This window comes from Mastigoproctus giganteus, chromosome 8 (assembly GCF_048544385.1).
Source record: "Mastigoproctus giganteus isolate SK-2022 chromosome 8, ASM4854438v1, whole genome shotgun sequence".
Classification (NCBI taxonomy): Eukaryota; Metazoa; Arthropoda; class Arachnida; order Uropygi; family Thelyphonidae; genus Mastigoproctus; species Mastigoproctus giganteus.
Window position 1 is genome coordinate 196,306,080 of NC_143582.1, and position 25,956 is coordinate 196,332,035.

General features: G+C 37.5%; 1 protein-coding gene across 1 annotated transcript in view; it reads right to left on the reverse strand.

Moving 5' to 3' along the window:
- LOC150082145 (choline kinase alpha-like) overlaps positions 1-19,095 on the reverse strand; it is a 101,225-nt gene extending 82,130 nt beyond the window's left edge. Inside the window, exons 1-2 of the mRNA XM_090380435.1 lie at positions 19,016-19,095; positions 6,351-6,470 (exon numbers count right to left, since the gene is read on the reverse strand). Coding sequence (XP_090236561.1) covers positions 6,351-6,470; positions 19,016-19,095 — 200 coding nt within the window. The remainder of the gene's footprint in view (positions 1-6,350; positions 6,471-19,015) is intronic.
- Between the last annotated feature and the right edge of the window lie 6,861 nt (positions 19,096-25,956).

The window sequence follows — 25,956 nt, forward strand, 5'->3', positions numbered from 1 at the left end:
AACTTATGCCCATTTTTTACACTGTAGCAGAATTTCCTACTGATTTGACTGGCCTCTTAGCCACAATCCAGAAGAGTGGCATCTTTTCATAGACAATACAAGTAGTTTACAATACAAAAAGTTTGAAAGCTTTGTTGCCTCACAATGAGAATATACACCCATCAAATCAGCCCTCATGGACAGCACAGTACATGTAAGTGCCATCCTACCCGCACTAGGTTGGAAAAGGTCCAGGTTTGAATCCTGTCAATAACACAAGGAATTTATAAACAGTTTTTTTATTTATTTATTTCATTTTTTTTTAACAACATGGCTAAGCAGTCGATCTGAGGCTGCATAGTTCCCCTTCCAGAAACACTAGTTTTTCATCCTGGATCTTTTCAGACCAAAATCCAGGTAATGTTAGTAAAACAGCATTGGGAGAAATTTCACCAGGATACACAGCGAATGGAAAAGCAGAAACACGGAAGGCAGAATGAAACTATGTGGGTGACTATCTGGTTCTTGGTTTGGGATGGTCACATGGACCATAAAAAAGGTAAAAAAAAAAAAAAAAAAAAAAAAAAAAAAAAAATTGAAAAGTACATTTTTACAGATTTTTTTTTTTTTATTAACTTAAGGAAGGTTTTAAAATTTTTAATTTGCTAATTATTTTTAGCTTGTTGTAAAGACAACAAACACTTTCTATTCCACAACATATTCATACTACAGTTCCACCCTTCTCAACAACAGACTATTGGCCTAAGAAATGCACTGATGATGTAATCAGTACCACAAGAACAGTACCATTGGTGCACTTAAGTTACTGGCAGAAATGGTCTTTCCTCCCCCATGTCTTCCAACTCTTCTCTATTAAGTCCACATCTTGCTATAAAGCGTTTAGGGCTGAAGCCTCAAGCTATGGAAAAGTCTAGACTATGTATAAGTCTAGTGCAAAAGCATCAATAATACACAGCCAAATCTGAATTAACAGAATGTTAGCAAAACAGCATCGTTTTAAGTTATCTGTTAATTCAGATTTGGCTAAGTATTATTGATGCTTTTGCACTACACTTATACATAGTCCACATCTTGCTTGAAATGGGACTTCCACATCTGTATACAATAAATATACTTGAGATGTAGCTTAACCTGAATCCAGGCATTCAGAGAACTGTTACTCCTCTAGGTATTGGAGTTGAAGTGACCCCATATACATGAATTTTAAAAATCATGCAAGAAATAATTCAAAATTGTTCACTTTTTTGCCACCTTTATTTTCAATCTTTTCTCAACACAACTGAGAGAAATCCCTTATTTATATATATAAAAAAAGCACATACTTTAATATTTCGAAAATATTCTCCCCCTTCAGGTCTGTCACCAAGTGAAATGCAACTCGAAAACCCACGTTCTTCAACAGACATGTTCAACTGGATGCTATGTCTGCCGATAACAAGCACAACTGCATGAAATGTGGTGCATTCATTGACGGCAATTCCAGATGATGCTACAGGAGCATTACCAACTGGAAGTAAAGTGTGCATCAATAAAGCAACCTTGCTGTAGATAAATGAACGTGACAGATGCCATTCAACATAGGCATAACCAAATTCGTGCATTTATCCATTTGTACGATATCAGAGATTTCAGGAATGTTTCGCGAGGAAATCATTTTCAAAAAAAGTTATTCAGCCATGTGTATGGAGTAGATAAAGAGCACAAATGGCTGAAATACTGCTCTGGAATCTCATTGATCCCATGCCTGGCTCAGGATTAACACTATCACTTTATGTAATAGCATAATCATCCCTTTATCTCTACTGAATAAAATTCCTGTAATTTCATAGATTAAATCTAATATGCTGTCCTGGCAACCAATAAACTGCTGAGAGAACTTCATATATCAAAATACACTGCGAAATTCTACTAACTGGGAGAGAGAGAGAGAGAGAGAGAGAGAGAGAGAGAGAGAGAGAGAGAGAGAGAGAGAGAGAGAGAGAGAGAGAGAGAATTGTTTTGCTCCAAGTGGTTCTATATTTTTGAGATTGTATTTTGCCCTCACCCACTAAGAATTAGAATTTGTGCCTGTATTAGGCCATGTATAATGATCCACCATTTTTTTTTTTTTTTTTTTTTTAATCAACTACCATAATTTCTACTTCCCAATAACAAATTAAGCTGGGATTGCTACTACCAAAATATTATAACTCTGCATCATCAGCATCACACTTTCTAGATTATCTGAATAACTTAAGGTCTTATTGAAACAGCATAGCCTGGTTTCTATTATTAGCCACCCATATAATAAGGGAGGAAAGCAATTTTGTGTAATCCCACATACCATATTGATCTACTCAGAGCAATAGCTATTTATAGCCATCCATTGTCATTTAATCAACCATTTATCTATACAGTACCATCTGTACCCAATTGGCACTACTTTTGTTCCAATTTATACAAAAAGCACAGTATTGATAGTACAAAAAGCACAGTATATAATCTAAACAGACCGTCAGAATTATTTTTCACATCCAGTTCTTGTGACTGGCCCCACTGTAGCTTAGCATTTCCCTTTAACCCATGATGTTACCAAAATATTTTTTTTAAATTCAAAATAAATCCTTATTCACATAATCCAAGATTTTTATTTATAAAATAATATTCATCTGTCAATATTTTAAAATCTGAAAATATTTAAAAACCCATCTGGCATCCACAAACAATAGCATTTGTCTTTAGGAAAATATATTAAAAGGGGGGGGGGGGGTGATATTTTCTTCATAAGATGTATGCAGGACTATCTGCCCTCAACTGTTTTTGCAGCCAGCAAGATTAACTGCAGAGTTTTCAATGCATTGTCCTGGTATTGCACTACTTTTAAACAGACAGCCTCTCCAAAAAGTTAATTGGCAATTTGTGTAAAAGATGAGACTGCTATTACAGCCCATTTCAGGATTAAAGTTGTCTTCCACCAGATGGCAGGTGGTTTCTAGTGCAACAAAACAGACAAATACAGTTGTAAAAAAGTTATTTGACATCAGTTACTATTTGGTACATGAAATCAGTTTTCAAAGCTGTAATATAGCTATCTGTTGAAAGTAGTGCAATGACAGTGCAACTTACTACAAAAGGTAAGTTTTTCTGTATTATCCATGCTGCCTGCAAAAAGATATGCGAGGACAAGAATTATTATAAACATAAATAAGTTGAGTTGTTTGTGCTTACTGAACTACATTCCTCTAAAAGTATTCAAGTGCTAGGTACGTCTCAAAATCCAGAACATTTTAAAACCTGGCATCTCTCAATCCCCACGTGTGCACAATTTTAAAGAGTCACTGTATTTACATTATACAGTTTTGTGTTTTGAATCATTTCTGCACGAAGTTAGTTGCAAACTGCAGTCAGCATAAGTGACATTATCATACATATCAGATGGGCTGGAAAATGGCAACAGATTTAAAAGTGATAAATGCATAGTACTGCATTTGAGTAGCAGTAATATCTCTCAGAATAACGTATCTTGGTGGCACCAAATTGAAGGTAGTGGATTATTTAAAAAAAAAACCTAGAGGTAACCATACAGAAGAACAGGAAGTGCTCCAAGCAGTGCAAACAAGCTGCTAGAACAATTAATGGCATAAACTTTTCCAAGAGGTGATTATCCCATTATATATTATGGCAATGGTTGGGCCACATCTGGAATACTACATAGAGGTTTGGAAACCTCACTTTAGGAAGAGACACAAAGAAGAACAATAACCCCAGGGGCTCACATCTGGTGAGCATGGGCTTTACACACCCAGGGTCCAGCAGTGGACATAATTTTTCTCTCTCTCTCTGGGTAACTCAGGAATTTTTTTTTGGCTGGTGCAGCATAAGCCTCAGGCTTCCTTGTACTATATGGCTAATAATAATAATAAAATTAGTTGTTGCTCTTCTCTGCATTGCAAGAGAAGAGCAACTAATCTGCAAATTGCAGTCTTTTTTAAGAGGGTTAAGTAAACTAAATATTGCATGCATCTTCAGAGGCCCTTCCCTATGGTTAAATGCACACTGAAGAGATAAATTTAGATTGTAAACAGTTGGTTGCAGAACATGTACAAAATTTGCATTTTAGCATTAGCAGAGGCATACGATGCAAGAAAGCAAGCTTATCTAGCATCAGCCAAAAAAAAAAAAACCCTCCCATTTCACCCCTCCATTGTTCCAAATGCCTGTCCAGCTTAGCCTTAAATTTATTTAGGCTATCAACTTCCACAACAAAAGATGGAAGTCTGTTCCACCAATCAACTATCCACTGGCTAAAGGCAAATTTCCACACATCTATTCTACAACTGTCTTTCCTCAATTTGAAACTGTGCCCTCTCAGGTTCTTAATTTGAGCAAGAGGAAGAATCCCATCAGCATTCAGCTTGCTTAACCCATTCAAGGCCTTATATGCCTCAATCAGATCACCTCACAGGCACTGCAATTTGCAGAACTTAAGCCTTTCTTGGTAAGAGCACCCCTTTGTTCCCCTCACCAACCTTGTTGCACTTCTTTGTACTCGTTCTAGCAACTCTACATCTTTCCTAAAATGAGGCCTTGAGACCTGCACACAGTACTCTAGGTGTGGCCTGACCTTTGCCTTGTATAACAGGATATGGTTTGAGCATGCTCAATGCCAATGGGATTCTTCATCTTGCTCAGAATAATCACCTCAGAGGGCATAAATTCAAATTGAGGAAGGACGGATGTCGGATAGATGTGCGGAAATTTGCCTTTGGCCAGCGGGTGGTTGGTTGGTGGAACCGACTTCCATCACTTGTTGTAGAAGTTGATAGCCTAAACAAATTTAAAGCTCAACTGGACAGGTATTTGGAACGAACAGATGGGTGAAATGGGAGTGGGTTTTTTTTTTTTTGTTTTTTTTTTTGGCTGATGCTGAATAAGCTTGCTTTCTTGCATCATATGCCTCTACTAATGCTAATAATCACCTTCCTCTCCCTACTAGCAAAATTCCTATATATCATTGACAAGACTATGACCTGCCCTGGCAGCCGTCTGCACTGCTCAGCAAATTTCATATTTGATTGCACAATTACCCCCAGGTCTTTTTCACTTTCCACTTCTCTGAGTGTAGTACCACATAGTTGGTACATTTCTCTTGGGTTATTGCTACCCATATGCAGTACTTTGCATTTGTCAATGTTAAACTTCAGTTGCCACTTCTCAGCCCATTTGCTCAACTTATCTAGATCCAGTTGGAGTAGCATACTGTCAAAGAGTAATCAATTGTTGGAATAAACTCCCACCTAGTATTCAAAGGAATGGCAATTTTTTTTTTTTTTTTTGGCTGGTGGTGTATAGACTTCGCTTCCTTGCATCATGTTACCAATACTAACACTATTAATATTGTGAAATTTTTCAAGAAGGATTTCACAATATGATGTATAATGATACCACTTATGCAGACTTTCTTGTAATTATGTACAGATTATTATGCAAAGCAAACTTGCACATCAGTGACATTTCTTAAACTCAATAGATACTAATCGAGAAGATTGAGCCGTCTTCAAAGTGGCGATGAACCACGGCTGTCCAAGAGCAGTGGATGAACTCATGGAAAACTAACGCATGCGCACAAACTACACTTCCGGGGAAAGCGTTTTGATTTTGTAAAATTGATATGCACTGAACCCCAACAGTCCAATGGAACTAATATGAACAAAAACGTTTTAAGAAAACAATTCAAACAAGAAACACATCATACGAATTTATTACAAAAGTTATTTATTAAACTCATATAACATTTTGCTTGAACAAAATTTATATGGTTTCAACTTCTCTTAAAGAGTTGTTTAGTATGCCACTAGCCGGTGAGCTCTGATGCAACACACAAAATAATTTAAAAATATATATCTATTGCCATAACACTCTAATACACGGTAAAATGTAAAATTATCTTTAATATTAAGATTTATTTGTGCTCAGAGTTCCGAACCCATTAAAATAATTGAAAATTTGTACAATCAGTGCAAACCCAAAGGAGGTTAATCTTATCAGAAACAATAGTATATCAATCAAAACTGGAACATGTACAATTGCAACAACCTTCACCAAGGAATATTTATGGAGGGGGAGGGAAGCTAAGCGTTTCTTCAAAAAGGTCATTTTTTTTAAAAATGAATTTTTAGGCGCAACGAAAGTGGAACACCGGCTAGCTGAGTTGTTAATCCTAATCTTGAATAAATAAAGATGATGCAAAAAGTCGCCTTAGTAAAACTGCATATATATATATATATAAAAACTATTCCTAATTTCATAAGAAGTTACGAACCCTTTATTTACGCTGAATTAGTAAACATAAGGTGAAACATGATCCTTACCTGATAGACTTAAAGACCATATCGGAACTAGAAATGCTCTTCCACGAACCGCTCAGATAATCTCTACAGATTTTATAAGCTTTGTCCCTCATTTCCACAGCTCTGGGGTCCGTCAGTAAGCTGAAATTAGACATAATCATAAATAGTTGATTTAAAAACAACTTGGAGCTTAACGTAGAATCGCCGCTTGAATGTTAAAACACTCGCTATACCTACACACTTCAGCGTTTCAACTGGTACTGCCCATCTTTATCACCGTCGAAAGAGCGACATGCCGAACGCGTGTGTACCGCCGGAGTTCAGTCCATTACACAAGAGGGGGGATTGAGTAACAACGCGGAAAATATTTTGTGTTACTTCAGCAGTTAAGCTATCTCTTCCTGATCAAAGTATCAGTCTTCAGGGCAAGAAAGCAGCTATAATAGAAACACAGATGTGCATAGCTTTCCAAAGTATTGTAAACAATCTATGAATGCGTGTTAAAGAATTTTGAATTTTTTTTTTATTAATGACACGTAATAAAAAGCTTCCATATTTAAAGGTAAAGATAATACTTTGACATCTTGTAAAGAATTTCAAAATACTTTGTACAATCAGTGTACAAGCGGTATGCTCTGCTGATACAAATAACATTACTGTACTTTGCACTCATCTTACAAAATCACTGTTTACTAAGTTTTATAACAGCATAAATGGTTGCTGATGGGTTAAAATGCAACGTACTCTATATATACAGATATACACACACACATACACCAGTTCCTGAGATTAAAAAAAAAAAAAAAAAAAGCATTAAAGTGAAGAAAATGGGCTGTCTAGAGATCTGCAATACGTTCGATAAATACGGTTACATGCTGGCGGTATGGAAAAATGGAGCTATACTAGTAATCGCATAACCTATCTTGATTTATTTGTAGTAGGGTTATTTAAAGGGCAAGTACTCAGCCAAAAATACTCGAGGAGTCAATATATACATCAACTGGGACAGTTTGCATTAAGTATAAGAAGCGGGGGTGAGAGATATTGTAGTATGGCTATCCTTCAAAACCGTATCGTTTACTCTTTTATTCATGTATTTATCATAATTTTTATATATGAATTTTTATTTTGTATGAACAAACTTTAACTCAATAGTACTGTAATATTCCTTTCCACTGGAAAGAAAAGTATATGCGGCTGCTTCTTTAGGAATTGGATGACTTTTCCTGAATAAAAATTTAAGGAAAAACAGACATTTTTTCCTCAACTTCAGTGACACTCAGCAGATGTTCCTCGCTCTAATTTCTCTATTTCTGGAGATCCGTGTTAGATTTTTCTACTTCTGGAGAACCAAAATCCGAAACCGATCAACAAGCTAAAGTTGGCATGGCAAGAAAAAAGTGCCAATAAAATAAAAGTTATTTTATATGAACCTTTGAATAAATTGCACCGACACCCAGAGGGGTATATGTTCTCCACCCTTCTCAGGAGATTTTTTGTGTGTCTTCTCGGTCTAGTCTCGCCCTATTGCGATATCTTACGCTTTGTGTTTGCTATTTTTTTTTTCATTCAAATAATTTTTAATTATTATTGATAATATTGTAAAATTCTTCGGGATAGAGATCCAGCAAAGAACCAGGGATACAGAGGAAGGTTGATTTTGAGGTAAATACAAACAGATCAGGACAGAAGTTACTCCAGAACGTGTTTCTCATATATTAGTAGACTGCGGAGCATCAAAAAAACATTCCCTAATTTAGGCACATCACCAGAACAAACATATATACAGTACAGTAGACCAGTGTTTCTCAAAGGGTGTGCCGCGTCACATTAGTGTGCCGCAAAATTTTCCAAGTGTGCCGCGAAATTTAGAAATTTCTTCTTCTATGACTACGTAGGTGTGCCGCGAAATTTTTCTTCTTTGGAAAATGTGCCACGAGAGTAAAAAGATTGAGAAACACTGCAGTAGACCCTTCACAATCCGGCAGCGTCAGGGATTGAGAGGTGTCGGCTTTTAAAATTTTCTGGATTTTAGAGGGGGATGCCAGGTATACCAAGTGGTTGAGTAGGTTTAGAGGAACCCATTTCAATAAATATTAAGCACAAACAACCGAAATCATTTACATCTGTAAACATATAATGATTGTCTTATCCTCTTATCTGTTTCTGCAAGCAGCAGGATTTAAATTGCATAGATAATGCAACTTTTAATTCTCACAACAAAACAAACTTGCCTTTGTAACGAGCTGTCCTGGTACTGCACTACTTTCAACAGCTTTAGCTATAATTCAAATTTGAAACTGATTTCGTATACCAATGGCAGCTCACGTCGAATAACTTCTTTTACAACTGTTTTGTCAGAGAGAGAGACCAGCGGCTATCTAATGAGGGTCCAGTTAGCTCCAAAACAAGCTGTCATAGCAGTCATCTTTTAAATAAATGGTCAATTAAACTTTTGGATAGGTCGCGTGTTTGAAAGTAGTGCGATACCAGGAAACTGGTTGCAAATGTAAGTTTTGTTCTTCTGTAAGAAATAAGAACAATGCATTACTATGCAGTTTAAATCCTTGTAAATAAATTATGTAAAAATTTTAATCTCGCACAGAATCCTATGAGATAAGTACTCGCGGAGCACCGGTTGAGAAACACTGATCTGGAATTTCTTAATTGGGCAGGGACCTTGATAACTCCTGACCCAGATTCGGTTGCATTAATTAGAAGTATCTTGACACAGCTGTTTTAAAAAATTTTGCACAGCTGTCATAGGAATTTTTGTTATATTGCTGTGCCAAGGTTCCACTGAAGTTAGACCAATTTATCAAAGCTGGTTATTGTTTTTGGAGGTATTAAAAGTTGACAAAACGGATTTTACTGGAAGGAAATGATAAGAAAATTGTCTAGGGCGCCTATAATTTGGTGGGGCCTTTGACAACTCCCGACCCAGATTCGGTTGCATTAATTACAGGCCTCGTGGCTAGCACAGCCGTTACAATCACCTCCAATCATTCGAAAATCAAACTCCAAGGCCTGACTGAATGCATAGTTTTCTGAAGATTAGTTCGCCCATAATAATTTTGTTTTTAAGGTGCAAAAATATTGTGCTGACAATGACCTTCCATTTAAAGCGCTGCTCATTTTGGATAATGCTCCAAGCCATACCACTATCCTTCAACATGAAAATCTGAACACCAAGATTGTTTTCTTGCCACCCAAAATGACTGTCTTATTTTAACCAATGGATAAACACATCCTTAAAAGCTTATTAGCTTGGACGGACTTTTGATTAGTTGGTAAAAGCAGCCAACAAGAGAAAGATGGATCAACAATGAAAGAACACCAGAAATAATTCAATGTTTTGGTTGTCGTCCAAATTATTAAAAATGCCTTCACCGAACTCAACCTCTTGGGTGTGTGGAAGAAACCTTGTTCTGAGTTTGTTCAAAATTTTCAGGGCTTATGTAGCAGGGGTCACTGGATCCATTGATGGCAAATAAACTGGATCTCGAAGCGTCTCCTGAAGACGTGACTGAGTTATTCAATTCTCATGCTCAGGAACTCACGATTGAAGGTCCTTTGGAAATGGAAAAATAAAACAATGGTCAACGAAGAACTTATCGTCGAGACTCCCGTTTCCCTTTCCCCCAACATTTATCATTCAAAGACTTTCAAAGGCGTTCTGAGTATCGAATTGGCGCTAAAATTTTAGTTTATATGAAAAGAAGAATGCGTCTTAAGTTCAAACCATACTAGATTCTTATTTTAAGCAGTCCAAGCGTTGAGACGCTGGCCAGGCGTTGAAAGCCGACCAGGCTTTCAACCCTGGGTCGTATCGCGATATGAATAGGAGTGAATCATATGAACACACTGCAAAAAGATTTAAATTTCTTGCTGATTTGACACGAAATACTGACGTCGATGAAGATAACATAAAACTCGTATACACCACTACAAAGAGGACATCGACATTAATGAGTTTTTTTTTTTTTTTTTTTTTTTTGTAGTTGTTGGCGCATCGGCTTCCGTGGCTATAATGCACCTCCCAAGGTTTTTTGCAGTACTTTGATCCAAGCCCGAGGCGGGATTCGAACCCGCGACCTTTGGGTTGCCAGGAAGGCACTTTACCCACCCGGCTAGCCCGGTCGGCGACATTAATGAGTATAATCAGTTCAAAGAGTATTTAAGATTAGTCACTACACAAGAAAACTTGAAATGGCCTGAAATCATGCAATTCATATATGAGAGAAACTTCATAGAGGTTTTCTCAAATTCGACAACAATCCTAAAAATTTACATGACATTTCCAATAACGAGTTGCGAAGCTAAAACTATTCTAAACTGTCAATAAGAAAAAACGAATTTCGATCAACCATGCTAAAGAGTATCCATTAGAAAATGATATTACAAAATATCCACCCATTATAAAATGATATTACAAAATCGTTGTCACATGAAGAGGCGATCAAAATAGTACGCAGCCAAAAAATGTAGGGAAAAATGTATTATAAAGGTGTGTCAGACAGTTAATTAATAAAAATATTATGTTATTTTTCTGGAATTTGTAATGTTTGCGGTATTTGTCATCTTTTTTAAATTTCTAATTTGTTGCGATTTCTTTTCTCATTCTAAATAAATATTCAATATTGTACCTAATTTTTTATTCGTAATTTTGTATTCTTTTTCTTAAAGAGAACCCCAAAAATTTTGTGTATGCTTCAGACTCCTCAAAACCTGGATCCGCCCCTGTCTTTGGCACTTACATTTGTCATGTTTCTCAAAATTTCATTAACATTGATCCATCAGATATCTGAAAATTGTCTCTTCCCCCCCCCATGCGTATCACATGGGATGTGGTACGTAAGGCAACCCCTAAACGTTAGTTCATTTCCGCCATGGTTCTCTGCGATGATATGCAGAGTATGTGTGTTGTTTAGTTGTTTCTGGCCGCTTTGCTACCAGGAAGCAGCGCTAACCATGAATGGTGCTTCCCAGCACCCGTCCACACCACGAGGAGGCGGGCCCAACTATACACATGCTAAAGTGAATGTAATATTTCAACCACCCACTGGAAGAAGCTCAAATCCAATGGGTGCAGCAGTCTCCTATAATCAAGTACGGTGATGAATCCCGCATCTACTGGAGAAAGTGCAATAGCAGTGGATGCCAGCAGTTCCTGTACCCAGGAAGCCCAATTCTGGGTACAAGCAGGTGTAAATCCCGCCTCTAATAAACTGGAGACCAGCAAATCCTGCCCCCGAAAGTTTATAGCATGAAAAAAAAAATTAATGGTCAAAATATTATTACGTTTAAAAAAAAATAATAATAATAAATTATTATTAAAAAAAAAAATCATTTTTTTTTGGGCTGATGCTACATAAGCTTGCTTTGTTGCATCACGTGCCTCTATTACTACTACCCCCTATAACATCATCTTTTGCATGGGTTATTCGTACCGTATATTATGCATGATGCACTGGATATTTATATTTTTTTGCCAGGCGCTAGTTGGATGAATGAATCTAAAATATGGCGGATGCGCCGAAACGAAATAAGAGTCGTTTGTTTTTGTTCATTTTCTAAATAAATTAATCATGGATTATTGCTATATGCTTAGTATTAAACACAGTAGAAATGTTAAAAAATAGACGCTACATTTCAATTATTATTAAAATCCTGGAATAACTAAGTAAATTGCATTACGGAAGCACTGACAGTAGTATACTACAATTATTTAATTTGTTCAGTCAGTACCTGAAATTGTTTTGCATTTTACGCGCTGTGTATTACACAGTAACAAAACATGGAGTGAATATTTCGTTGTGAGATACGTACATTCCGAAGTGAACAGTTACTTTTATATATTATTAGTTATTTGGAAAATTAAATGCACTAGGCATAATCCTTATGGGCTTTGATAATTAACTATATAATATCGGTGTAAATACACCATAGTTAACCCATATATTTGAGCTACGATTGTAGCGTAGAAGGCATCGTTTTAAATGTATCTCATAATGTGGTTGCCTTCACAACAAGATAGCTACTATTGAATTACTTCAAATAAATAACGCTTCTCTAGTAGAGAAGACTACTGTTATTTATTTTCAGCAGTACCACCACCCAGACGATCGTTTCGAAGCTTTTTGGCTTCGTCATTATGAGATACATTTAAAACGATGCCTTCTACGCTACAATCGTAGCTCAAATATATGGGTTAACTATGGTGTATTTACACCGATATTATATAGTTAATTATCAAAGCCCATAAGGATTATGCCTAGTGCATTTAATTTTCCAAATACATTACCACCACACCCTTCTGGCATCTCTCATAATGTGGATATAACTTCGCAACTGAGATGGCTTGTTGTATTACCTGGGTACCTGCCCGCCCACTGATGACGAAGCCAAAAAGCTTCGAAACGATCGTCTGGGTGGTGGTACTGCTGAAAATAAATAACAGTAGTCTTCTCTACTAGAGAAGCGTTATTTATTTGAAGTAATTCAATAGTAGCTATCTTGTTGTGAAGGCAACCACATTATGAGATACATTTAAAACGATGCCTTCTACGCTACAATCGTAGCTCAAATATATGGGTTAACTATGGTGTATTTACACCGATATTATATAGATATTATTAGTTAATAATTAGTTATTTACTTTTTTATATCTATTAATTAAAGAATAAAATATCAATTCATTTAAGAAATAAAAATCTAACGCTCCCGAAATGTAACTACCTTAACTTGTATTTCTCATTGGTACTCGTCAGTGCCATGGCCTTTACTGCTGATTTTTAGACAGAGACAGTGCTTTTTGATATTGCTTTATAATAATGATCGAAACTGAATATTTTGATGGTAAAAATTTGTACTGCGTAGTTGATGCCAGCGAAAGCGTCAGTCAGTGCCAGGTTTGGCACTGGTCCCAGGGGTTCACCATCGCTGATGAAGTGGATAACGTAGTTAGCCTGCGAACATAGCTCCTTCGACTTTTCTTAATGTTATCGTTCATCCCCCTCCCCTCTTATTTATCGTAAATATATTTTTATACTATCCGAATGAGACCTTTTATTATTATTATATTGATTTGTAATACACATTTTTCAGTTATTTGAATCGATTTCCTCTGTCACTGCGTTTTTACCTACCTATCTAGGATACTACGCACTTAATATCTTCAGTGTGTGTGTGTGTGTGTGCAGATCAAATTAAAAATGTATGGTCGATACAGGATTGCTCGCATATTACCAACTATTAAGTTGCAGCTTTGGAAACTGATATTGTATACCTGCAGGTTAGCATGAATAAAACTTTTAGCAATCCAGCAGTGTCACTTGACTATAAAAGTTTTATCCATATCAAACTTCCAGTAAATTATCGAATTTGAACTTAAATGGTCGGTAAAAGCTGTATATATGTACGGCTTATAGTATTATAGCTTTTTATGTACGATAAGAGATGCGTACAGTTTGAATGGTTGCCACCTTGTTTCGCGACATCTGATAAATCTGAAAATAGCCCATTAGAAATCCTGAAGACGAGGTTCAAATAATAGCAGAGAAAGAGTGATTTGTTTAAAGATTACGCAGAAGCAGAACGTACAAAAACATGCTTTTGGAATAACCCCATAATAGTAATTATATCCCTTCCCAGTGGATCCTTATATAGGGTAAATTTGGTTAGGATCAGAATAAACACAAAGTTGTTAGGAGAATACGTGGTCATTTCATAAACGTACTTTCCATTTATGGAAAGTAGGTTAGAAAAGGCCTTTTGGGAAGAAGGTGGAGGGGAGAAGCGATCAGCAAGTTACAAATGCGAGACTTCCGTTCTGCACTCGACATGATCTATTATACACCACAAGATCACCATTTCCATGGGAAGGTCCACAAATATTCAGGGACTTGCAACCGTCTCTTTGTCTTCATGATGAACAGCCTTTATAAATTTCTGTCCCCTGTACAGAATATTCATACATGGGATCCCGTTTTTTTGTTTAAAAAATGCTATAAGAGCTATGGCATGTATTGTGGTCTAAGGTGACTGCTGACACGCATCCTAATTTCAAACTGTTATTTTTAAGTAATTAATTAATAGTGTTGTTACCGTTGTTAATTGTCATGTGCAGGGCGAGTACAAGAATAAGTTTGGTCCATTCAGTCTTCCCTACCTGGGCTAAGAGGGGGACCCTATGTTGGAAGATGCAATTCCTCAAAGGTTCGGCCCTGGCTGTGTTTAATTATATTCAGTGCAAAAGCAGATAAGACCATGAGGCACCAGTACAATACAGGATACCTGCACTAAAGAACTAATTCACAGAGTGCCATAGTAAGTGAATCTGCGATATCTTCCTAAAAGCCAGGTCATCAGAAAAAGACCTTTGGAAATATGTTTGCCGAGAAAAGTACCCAAATGTCAAAAAAAAAAAAAAAAGATTCTTTACGGTTGGCCTTATCACAGCATATCCCCGATTTTGAAAGTTTGGGAAATGACTTGAACACACAAACTTCACATAAATTAAAATTTTAAATACGTATGAATTTAAAATAAGAATTCTGAATTGTATTTAATTTTAAAATTTATAAACAACGTTTTTCAATATGTGTTGATTAACTTTTTTAACCATGCGCAATGAAATTCTTGAGATGGTAAATAGCGGCACATTTTGAAGAAAAAAATAGATCGCATCACAGATTAAGTTGGCCACCACTGCTGTAAGCCATTCCAAAACCGGGACGGCCAGAGGCGTATTCAGGGGTGTGCAGAAGGGGAATATGTCCCCCCCAACCAAAAATTTGAAATCAAAGAAAAAGAACGCAGGAGGCGCTCTAAAAAAAAACTCAAATCATGGTCGCCATGCACCCCACCTCCTTACGATGATATCTGGATACGCCACTGGAGACGGCTAGCAGTAACTTAAGAATACAAGGGAGTGACAGTTAACTACATAAATATATTCCACTAAACCCAAACTAACTGTATCCACAATTCAACTTCCCCCTAGTCAGATCCCAAAAATACCTGCGGCCACTCCAACGCCATCCGGCACGTGGGGAAGTGTGACGTAGCTTACTCTTAACTGTCATTAACAACCCTGCCAACCTTTGTATACCTTCATCGATATCATTGATAAATACACAAAACAACAATGGGCCCAGCGCCGAACCCTGGGGGACTGCACTAATAACATTAGTCCATGCAGAGCAATGTCCAAAAATACCTGCGGCCACTCCAACGCCATCCGGCACGTGGGGAAGTGTGACGTAGCTTACTCTTAACTGTCATTAACAACCCTGCCAACCTTTGTATACCTTCATCGATATCATTGATAAATACACAAAACAACAATGGGCCCAGCGCCGAACCCTGGGGGACTGCACTAATAACATTAGTCCATGCAGAGCAATGTCCATTTATTACTACTCTCCGCCGTCTCTCACTCAAACATCCCTTTATCCATTACAGCAATTTGCCCTTAATTCCATACCGCTCCAATTTGTACAGTAGTCTTCCATATGAAACAGTATCAAAAACTTTCCTGAAATCCAAGTATATGATATCAAAATTATTTTTTGCATCCAGTTCCTTTGTGACTACATCGTACTATCCAATCAAATTGGTCAGACAAGACTTCCCCTTAACAAACCCATGCTGTGTCTGAACTATTATGGCAGTCTTGTCTAGGTGATTCTGTATCCCCTATTTAACCAGTGACTCCATTATTTTCTCCGGAACAGAAGTTAAACCAACAGGTCTATAATTATTTGTGTCACCCTTTGCACCCCCTTTGTGAATTGGGGATACATTTGCACATCCCCAGTCCATGGGGACCTCCCCTGACTCTAAGGATGCTCTCATAATTAAGGCTAAGGGTTTGCTAACTTCCCTTGCTGCCTCCTTCATTATAACTGGATAGATTCCATCTGCACCAGGTGCCTTTTTTATGTTTAACTTCAACAATTTCTCCTCCACTTTGCTCTCAGTTATTACAAAATCACTTAGCTCCCTGTTAGAGTTTGATAAACTTCTGGCATTCCCCTCTTTGAATAACTCCTCATGTGTGAATGTAGATGCAAAATATTCATTCAGTTTATCAGCTACTTGAGCAGGATCATCAATAGTCGAATCATATATGTTAAGGAGACCAATCTGATTCATCTCCTTCCTTCTAGAGTTTACATAAGAACTCTTTGCTGTTTTTCTTTGCATCTTTTGCAAAGATTTCTCGTAATCTGCCTTCGCCTGCCTAACCTCCTTTGTTGTTGTTGTTGTTTGGTTGGGTTTTATTGGCGCATTAGCAACTAAGGCTATAATGCGCCAGCCTCCTTTGTGACTTGGTTACAGACTAGTTTATATATGCCATAGGCTTCCTGTGTCACCTGATACTTTATGTGTCCCATACATTTTTCTTCTCTGCCACGAGCCTTATTAATTAATCTGACATACATTTAGGCCTAAACCTTGAACAGGATTTCTTAGTTGGAATGAAAAGCCTAGTAGCCTCCAAAATAAAGTCCCTGAAAGCTTCCCATTTAGAATTATATTCCACTAAACCCAAACTAACTGTATCCCCAATTCAACTTCCCCCTAGTCGGATCCCAAAAATGCCTGCGGCCACTACAACGCCACCCGGCACGAGGGGAAATGTGACGGAGGGGAAGTCTGAGTGGAAAGAGACGGCGGTCTTAACCGAATTTTATATGTATACAGTATGACCATGTGAACACATTTCTGGGGTCCCCTCCCAGGGCATTGGAAGGGACCATGAAAGTGAAGGCCCTGAAGCTTAAGCTTCATTAGCTTCAGGTAAATCCGCCTCTGGCCAAAGATAAAATTCTGTGACATTCCATTCTATTGGAAGTCGAGTTATTACATGTGGACGGTCGAAGGTTAGAGATAGACAGACATGATGAAGACAATAGCTGCTTTACACATATGTGCTAATGCGCCTAAAAAAGGGTACCTTTATTTGTATTTATTATTTATTACTTATTTGCATTTATTTTTTATTATTGATTTGTATTTATTTTGTATTAATGACTGTTACTATAAATGTCATGTAACGTACTCATATTCGTAAATTATCAGAACGAAATGAGGCACGACGTGCCACTCTAAATCCAGCTCTTATAGCTTAGAGATCGCAAAAAAAAAAAAAAAAAAAATTCATGCGCATAGCGACGCCTTGGAACTTCTCTATCGGCCCATAGGATAAATGTGCCAGAGCAATATCAGCTTCAGTTTATAATCTCGCGATACTTATAACATTCGCAATGAATAGGATAATCAATTTATAAAAACAAAAATCCCTTTTGGTCGCTGTCATACGATATTAAAAGTTAATATCAGTTCTTCCTTAAATTTATTCAAACTACCCGCTTCCACAGCACTGAAGTCAAATTTCCACACATCTATCCTGCAACCATCCTGATCCCAATTTGAATTCATAACCCCCAAACCCAATGTGTTTTATCTGAGAAGCATGCCATCACTATCGAGTTTACTCAATCCGTTCAAAGCCTTAATCTCGTCGCTGGTGCCTAGTCTCCAGACTGCATTTTGCAGAACAGAAGCCTTTTTCCCAGTAAGAGCACCTTTTTTTCCCATCACCAATCTCATTAACCTTCTCTGCATCCTATCCAACAGATCCACATCAAGACCTATATACGATACTCGAGATGCGGCCTAACTATTTCCTTTTACAGTGGAATCATTTCCTCTTTACCCATTAAGGATAAGGTAAGCACCATGACCAAGAGGCAATGGTATATATCAAGCTTGTAAAGTGCATCCTAGATGGATACATGTTATGGGAAAAGCCCTTCGCTGGTTTCGCTACTTGTTGAAGCAAATCTCCAGTCACAAGTACGTTCAAATTAGCTCCTCCAGTCTGTTTAGCCGAACAGTTTGTCCCAGGACAAACTATTCAGCTAAAGGGACCCCATCCTGAGGCTATTGGTAACCAGGAACTTCATTAAAAAAAATCATTAATCTTTCTTTTCGCTACAAAAGAATAAAACATTACAACAAGGAACCTATTTTTTGTGACTGCAGTTAAACTAAGATGGAAAGTTTATGATATGTTGTGAGAGAGGCCTCCGTAGTCCAGTGGTCAGGAGCGGGAGTGCAGTGGTACACGCTCTTTTGAGTACACCAGGCTTCACCCCTTGGGTGCTAAATAATTTCCCTCAACATGAATTGTTGAGGAAGCTTCCATCCTGCAGCTGATTGATAATGGCTGCAGTTTACCCTTTTTTTTATGACGGTTAATATTACAAGACAGCAATTATAAGTGGAACTCTATAAAAATATCTTCTTTTTAATTACTTATGAAGTAACTTCACAGCGTCCTCAAACTCAGTTATTCCCATGAGCTAAATCTAATACGTTGCCTTCGGGAAGTGTATGTTCTCCCCTATGCTGGAACACTCCTGCAGAATTGAGCAAGGCATTCAGCTGGCCAATCAAAATTTATCAAATTTATAGGAATGAAAAAGCCAAGCGGTCTGTTGACACAGCTAGTCCATCTAGCTGTCTCAAATTATAAAGTTTGAGATTGCTTCCTAAAAATTACAGCTTGCTGAAGTAAGAAGTTATTTTGACAAATTCTATTCCGTGATATTCTTGGTATCCTTTGGGATATTTGTAATTTTATGCTCAGAACGATTATATTTGTAATTTTATACTCAGAACGATTTGATTCTGAATCTTCAAATATACTTTGTATTTCAACATAATTATTGGTTTGTTCTGTTATTGTAACCATCTCCGATCTGTAGATACATTACTCTTGTTCCATTCGGCTAGCAAGCTCTCGTTAAGATATGAATTAAGGACACAAAGTTCATGTACTCGTAGTAAAATTTTTTGGAACATTTTGATGGTTTATGGAGGAAATTGGACAGAATTCCTTGATATCAAGCCTGTCACTCGAAACTGAAGTTGGTTAATAACCGTCCGAATGGTGTAACAGAAGAAACTGAAGTAACTAACGTCTGGTTAGCTTTTAAGGAAATTTATAAGAAATTAATGGTGGAATAGATAAGGAAAAAAAATCGGGACAGGAGACTGTAAAGAAGATGGGAAAAAATATTACATCAGATTGTAAAATCACTTTCGACAGTGATAGTTGCAACATAGCTGAAACTGTTGCAGATACATGGCCTGAAAATTTAACCAGGAAATTAATTGGCTGTATAACTGAGAAAGGTTCAGTACAAATTCAAGTTAACAAAAAATTAATATGGGATGAAATACTGTTTCTCAATGTACGCGAAACTTAAAGGAATGGTCAAATAATAAATGGTCACTGATTAATTTACTCCATTAAAATGAACCGTGTCTTCTGTTTTTGTTGCAAGGTTTGCACAGTTTCGAAAACGAAAAATGAGAAAGGACTAGCTTTCAAAAGCACAAAAAAAAAAAAAAAAAAAAAACGCAATCCAGTTCGGCTGTTCTAAGAAGGGGTATTTTCAGCAGAATTTGAACCAAGGAAAACTATTTATTCAACTAAAGATCTTAATTTGAAAAAAGTTACACCAGTGTGCAGTAATTGAAAGGTTAGTTACCATTATTCGATTTCTGGGTTTTTTTTGTCTAGGATTTCATAGTTCGTCAAATAAATCGTATGAGTCCAACAAATGTGAATTTCTTAATCATAATCAAAATATTGACTGAATTTGATGAAACCATATTAGAACCAGTGGAGCGTCATCCTATGGTGTAGCTAGCTTCACCAAGGCTCTTAACCGGAAGTTGGGGTAAAAGGAAAAGCGAGAAAAGAAAATGAACAAAAGAAAAAAAGAATAAATCGGTCAACTGCTGAGTGCCGGGCACTCAGGATGAAGGGTTCGTAGTCACGAATGGTCGTTAGTGTAGTATCTCAAATAGAGAGGCTTTATGGTAACTGAAAAAAGTTTAGTACCCCAGCTTTGCCTAAAACTGAACAACTAACGAAAACATTGTCTATTTGAGTCTTTCCAGTTGTTGTGAATGGCAAGGGTGGGAGAAGCGACTAAAGTCTTGGGAGAGAAGCGACTGGCAGGTGAGGGCCGTGCAGGACTCCGCACAGGCGCCTCCCCACCACCGCCGCCTCAACACTGGCTCTCTGAGTACCTCCTTGCTAGGACAACTCCAGCTTTGAAAATTGTTAAAAAATACTTCTCCTCGCAAAATTTATAAATGAGCTTTATAGAATTATTAACTAACTATTTAGCAACCTTTTTGTCACCAAAAGGAGAGTTACTTAGTACAAAGAAGTACGCTATCGAAGTGCAATAAAAATTGGTTTTTTTTTTTTTTATTTTAACACAAAAAGTAAATGATAGATTTCAATCGGAATAGTTTTTTTCCTTGATAAGCATCGAATAACGCATAGCTAATGTGATTTTTAAATTTTTAGCTCCATTAGCGACGGAAATAGAGGGGGGACACAAAAATTACTCACATTTTCCTGTCTGGCGCCGTCGTTTTTAATTTCAAAAAATATATTTTAAACTTACTCGTTGAGCTCTTTCCAACGGTGTATAATTAGCTATAGGTTGTCGACAACATTTTATCCCCCCACTTATCAGAAATTTTTGTCAACAACGATCAATATGGTGTTATGTTGGCCCACATGATGTACAAATCCATGCAAAATTTCAAGTCAATAGGTTGAGTGGTTCCAGAGAGACAATGCTGTGGCAGACGGACGGACATGTGTGTGTGCGTATACAGTGTCGGGGTGGTCCCTAGGCATTCGTCCATCTCCACCAAGTTTACCTTATTTGACAGATGAACTGTAAATTGGGCCTGACAAGATAGAAATGAAATTAGAGATTTCGAAACAAGAAAATTTTGACAAAAATAAAACTATTTAACATAATAATTATATTTTTGAATAGGAAAGTATAAATAGGTGTAGTAGAAGTGTCTGTGAGCGTAGTATATTGTTAGTGTCAGGTCACTTTGCCACCAGGAAGCCGCTGACACCAGGGCAGCTGCTACCTGATGCCCGTCCCCGGCAAGAAGAGCCAGACCTGTATCTACTTTTTAAAAAACTTGTGTGCAAGGGCACAAATCCCGCACCCACCAGAGGAAGTGCAATACTGGTGGGTGCCAGCAGTCTCGCTCCCAGGTTGCCCACTCCTAAGAGCCAGCAAAATAAAAAAAAAAAAAAAAACCAGTAGTTATTACTCCAATGGACAATTTCTATAGAGTCAATATCAGTCAGGAACAGCAACATTTAGGCCTCACATGAAGATCATAATAGAATCAAGGCAATTACACAATGAATCATGCCAAACACAGTAATTGGTTACACTCAACACCATGAGCCAGATCTAACCCAGTAGTTTCAGAATTTGCAGATGCCAAAACTCATAGAGAACAGAGAACGTCTAATTATAGTTCGTTTAGTGAAGACTGCATAAGAAAAGCCCGAAAGCTCAATGCAACTCTGACAAGAAAATGTAAAATATCTTCAGCCAACTCGGGAACCGTACACATGAGCATCTGTCTTTCTAAAGTGTAATGGATACAATAAAACAACACATGTAACCATGATTCCTCTTCGCCATAGGAACAAAACGGATCATTCTCCAAACCTCGAAGAAAAAGCATCACTCGAAGTAAACCGTGCCCAGTCAGCAAGTAAGATGTATGCATTGTTGGGGAAAACCAGGAAAAAATTGGTTTAGAGGTAGCAAAATCTGCAGCAGGTATAAACTTTCTTGTAACATCACCATGCTCACCGTCACTCCAATAGGCTCTCCAGACATTAATTAAACTGTTCCAAATTCGAAGTTTTTCCATTTTAGAGTCATTAGTAGGATCTACAATGGTGTTCAAGAAATTTATAATTAAACCCCTCTTTATATCATTCCATGGTATGCAATATATAATTCCAAAGGGATAGTTTCTGCAATTACCTGTAGAGCAACTGTGGAGACAGTTCTTGGAGCCATGAGTATAGATAACAACATGAGTCTCTGCAGGGACTCATGTTGTTATCTATACTTTTATCAATATAACTTAATCTTGACCTTTGCCACCGCCTCAAACCACACTCCGGAACCATTAGCCGCAATTGGTAGAAAAATGGTTTTATAATATAGAAATAAGGTTCTTTAATTTAATCCCCATTGACTTCGGGAAATCCTTACTATCGATAATGTAAATTTCCTAATCTTCTCATTAATATGAGTCACATGTTTCGTAAATCCAAGTCTGTCATCAAGTATAACTCCAAGGTATTTAACATGAGAAACGTAAGAGGCTTGAACACCATATAGTAACACTCGAGGAGCGATGATAATCAAGATGATTTTTGAATACCATAAATTAGATTTTCTAGTTGAAATCCTTAAGTTTATTTTGCAGTGCCCACCGTATCAAGTCGTCAAGTATCGGCTGTATGTGCTGCTCCAACTCAGATCGAGATTTCCCAGACATACCAATGACAAGATCATCTGCATAAGCCACAGTAAGAATTTCATCGCCCTGTTCAACCAACCACTGATCCAATACCGCATTCCAAAAATATGGACCCAAAACTGAACCCTACGGACATCCCCGTGTAACATGCTTACTAACCATTAAATGTTTAGCACAAACCTTAACTACTCTATCCTAAAAGTAAGATCTGATAACTTGATAGATATAATAGTTACAATTTGCTGATCTCAGGGACTTCAGAAGACTCTCCCACCAAAGAGAGTCAAAAGCATCCTCAAAATCCATAAACATAGTTAAAACATATTTGCTTGGAGACAACTTGATGTAATTCAAAAGAGCAGTCATTGCATCCTCAGTAGAGTGTCCTTTTTTAAATCCATATTGATAGTTAGAACAAAGCCCGTTTTCCTCGAACATCATCAGAATTCTAGGAACCAATAATATTTCAAACAATTTTCCCAGATTTTTAAGAAGAGAAATCGGTCTTACCCTTTCGGGTTACATTTTGGTTTACCTGGCTTATGCAAAATCTTAAGCAATGCTAGTTTCCAAGAGCGAGGAAATATTCCCTCCAACAAACATTTATTAAAAAGGGTGAGTAAAACCTGGGGAAAAAAACTCAAAAAATTTAACCAACACTTGGTTTTCAATCATATCCAAACCAGGGCAGTTTTTATGATTCAGTTTAGCAACTGCTGCACCGAGTTCCACCAATGTAAAAAGTTCAACATTAAAGGATCCAACATATTCTCTGTTTTCCGTACGAATTTTAGCTTGATCACCTGTGTCCCGGCTGGAAACATCCTCTGGAAAAAGACCACCGACTATAGCTCAACTATACTGCTCCAGGCTCGTGTTTCTCGTCCGTCAGACGTTACAGCATTGTAAACCTCTCCCGAAATCAATTTATTTCGAGAAAGCCTATAGACCAATCCCTAGGGGTCAGAATTTCCTACTCCCTCACAAGATTCTACCAAAACGTACGCTTGCTTTCAGCTATCGCTCTATGATACTGTCTCCGCAAAATTCTGTAGTTTTCCATTAATTGTTCAACATCTGCCACCGACAAATATCTATTACGCTGATACATTCTTCTGGCAAATTGCACCCGAGATCTCAACTGTGTCAAGGCCACGTTCCACCAAGGGACAGGTGTTTTTTTATTTTGTTTCCACTTGGTTGACTGCTGCATCGTCTGTAATAAGCGACACTCTATGTGGTGCACCACTTCCTGCGCATTGAAACCATTATACTGCTGAATTTCATCCTGATTATATATCCCATTAAGATAATTCTTAAATTTACTCCAATCGACCTTTTTCACAGAAAACCTTCTCAAATCTCTTACACAGAAGAAGTCAGTAATGGAATCAGGAGCGACAGTAAAGGATGTTGCATTATGGTCGCTATTTATCATTTCAGGATGCACATCCCAATTTAATATAGACCTATCCAATTTGTAGGATGACAGAGTCACATCAATATTAGCCTGGTCATTTGAAGTGGAGAAAGTGTGTGGTTTATTTGGTAAATTGTGACAATATCAATTCCTCAAATAGAATACTACGAGCATCAGCATATCCACTGTTCCAAAGTGTAGACTTTGCATTCAGATCCGCTGCGATAATTAGATTACCTATAGCAAACCTACCACATATACTGTCCAATTTGTGTAAAGCGAGGTGAACATCTTCCAAAGGAGGACAGTACATCGACACTAAATATGTCGAGAAGACTCTAGATGAGACAGATACACTGACTATGTTCGGTGTACACTCACCAGTGATTGTAGTAATCACCAAATCATTGTTAAATACTATTATAGCCGATTTTGGAAAGGAATCAGTAGACGCAATAATCCTACATGTTGCCGGATATCCTATCACTTTGTAAGCATGATCTCCAATCTGAGAAGAGCAATAAGGCTCTGAACACAAATCCTATATTGGATGCAGCAGTCCTTATCTCATCTGCAATCACCCTAGATCTCAGAGCGTTAATCTGTAAAATTTTTAAAGTTCAATTTTTTAAATTATATTCCAAAGATGAACCTAATAAAGATGTACTATTCATTAACAGTACGCTTGTTTACCAATTCAACTGCCCTAAGATACTCGGGGCACTTACTGTCCCTTACGGAGTGATCACAGTTTTTGTTTCTTCTTTTACAATTTACACTGCGGCTGAAAAACTTGTTCACAACTGTGAACTTTCTGAACCGGTGAGAGCCAAAACCCAAAAATATTCTGTCATTCTGTAATAAAAATTTGTAAAGCTTTGGGCTGAATCCAATTACCCAATTTGTAACCTTGGATGCAGAACCAGAGCGGCGCCTCCGTAGCCAGGGGCAGCAGTGCGTAGCACACGCTTCTTGATTAGACCGGGGTTCAAGCCCATGACCACCAGATGCGGAAAGGTCAGGGAATGACCACCGCATATCCCCGGAGCAATATGGCCTTAGTTGCTAATGCTCCAAATAACAACAACAACAGAACCAGAGCTGAATCTAAATGTAGTTCCATTATTTACTTCCTCCTGAGTAATTTCAAAATCTCTGAAATTCTTATTATAAAGATCATCCAATATCTCATTTTTATTATATTCTTTTGGGACTCCATAAATCAAGACAGTTGAGATGTCAACCTAGGTTTCTCAACAGAGAGCCCTGCCTCCCTCAAGCCCGAAATACGGGTTAATCTGTCTGCATCCTCAGTACTTGTCTCCAAAAGGACCCCTTTATTTCTTAAACGACGTATATTCCTGACTTTCGTATTATTACATTCTTTCTTTATAAAGAATATAAAAATTATTATATTCATTTTTATTTTAGGGTTGCCCGTAATTAAATACATTAACCCGTATTTGTGTCTGTAAATTGCGTATGTTCTATGGTCGATTTGTCTGTTTTGTTGGACGAAAAAACCCCAGTTACTGGGGAAAAAACCTTGCTATCTACGCCTAAGACCGACTAACTCAGCCACGGAGTGAAAAAAGCCCATTAAAGTTCCTCGCGTCATCGACGGGATTCGAACCCAGGCCTTTTTCACCCGGTGTGGGGAGGACGGTGACGATACCACTGTGCTACCGCGCGGTATAGTATACGGACAGACAGACAACCGAGTGACACTATAAGGATCCTTCGTTAGACTACGGAGCCTAAAAAGTTAAAGTAACGTTGCACAAGCAGAGC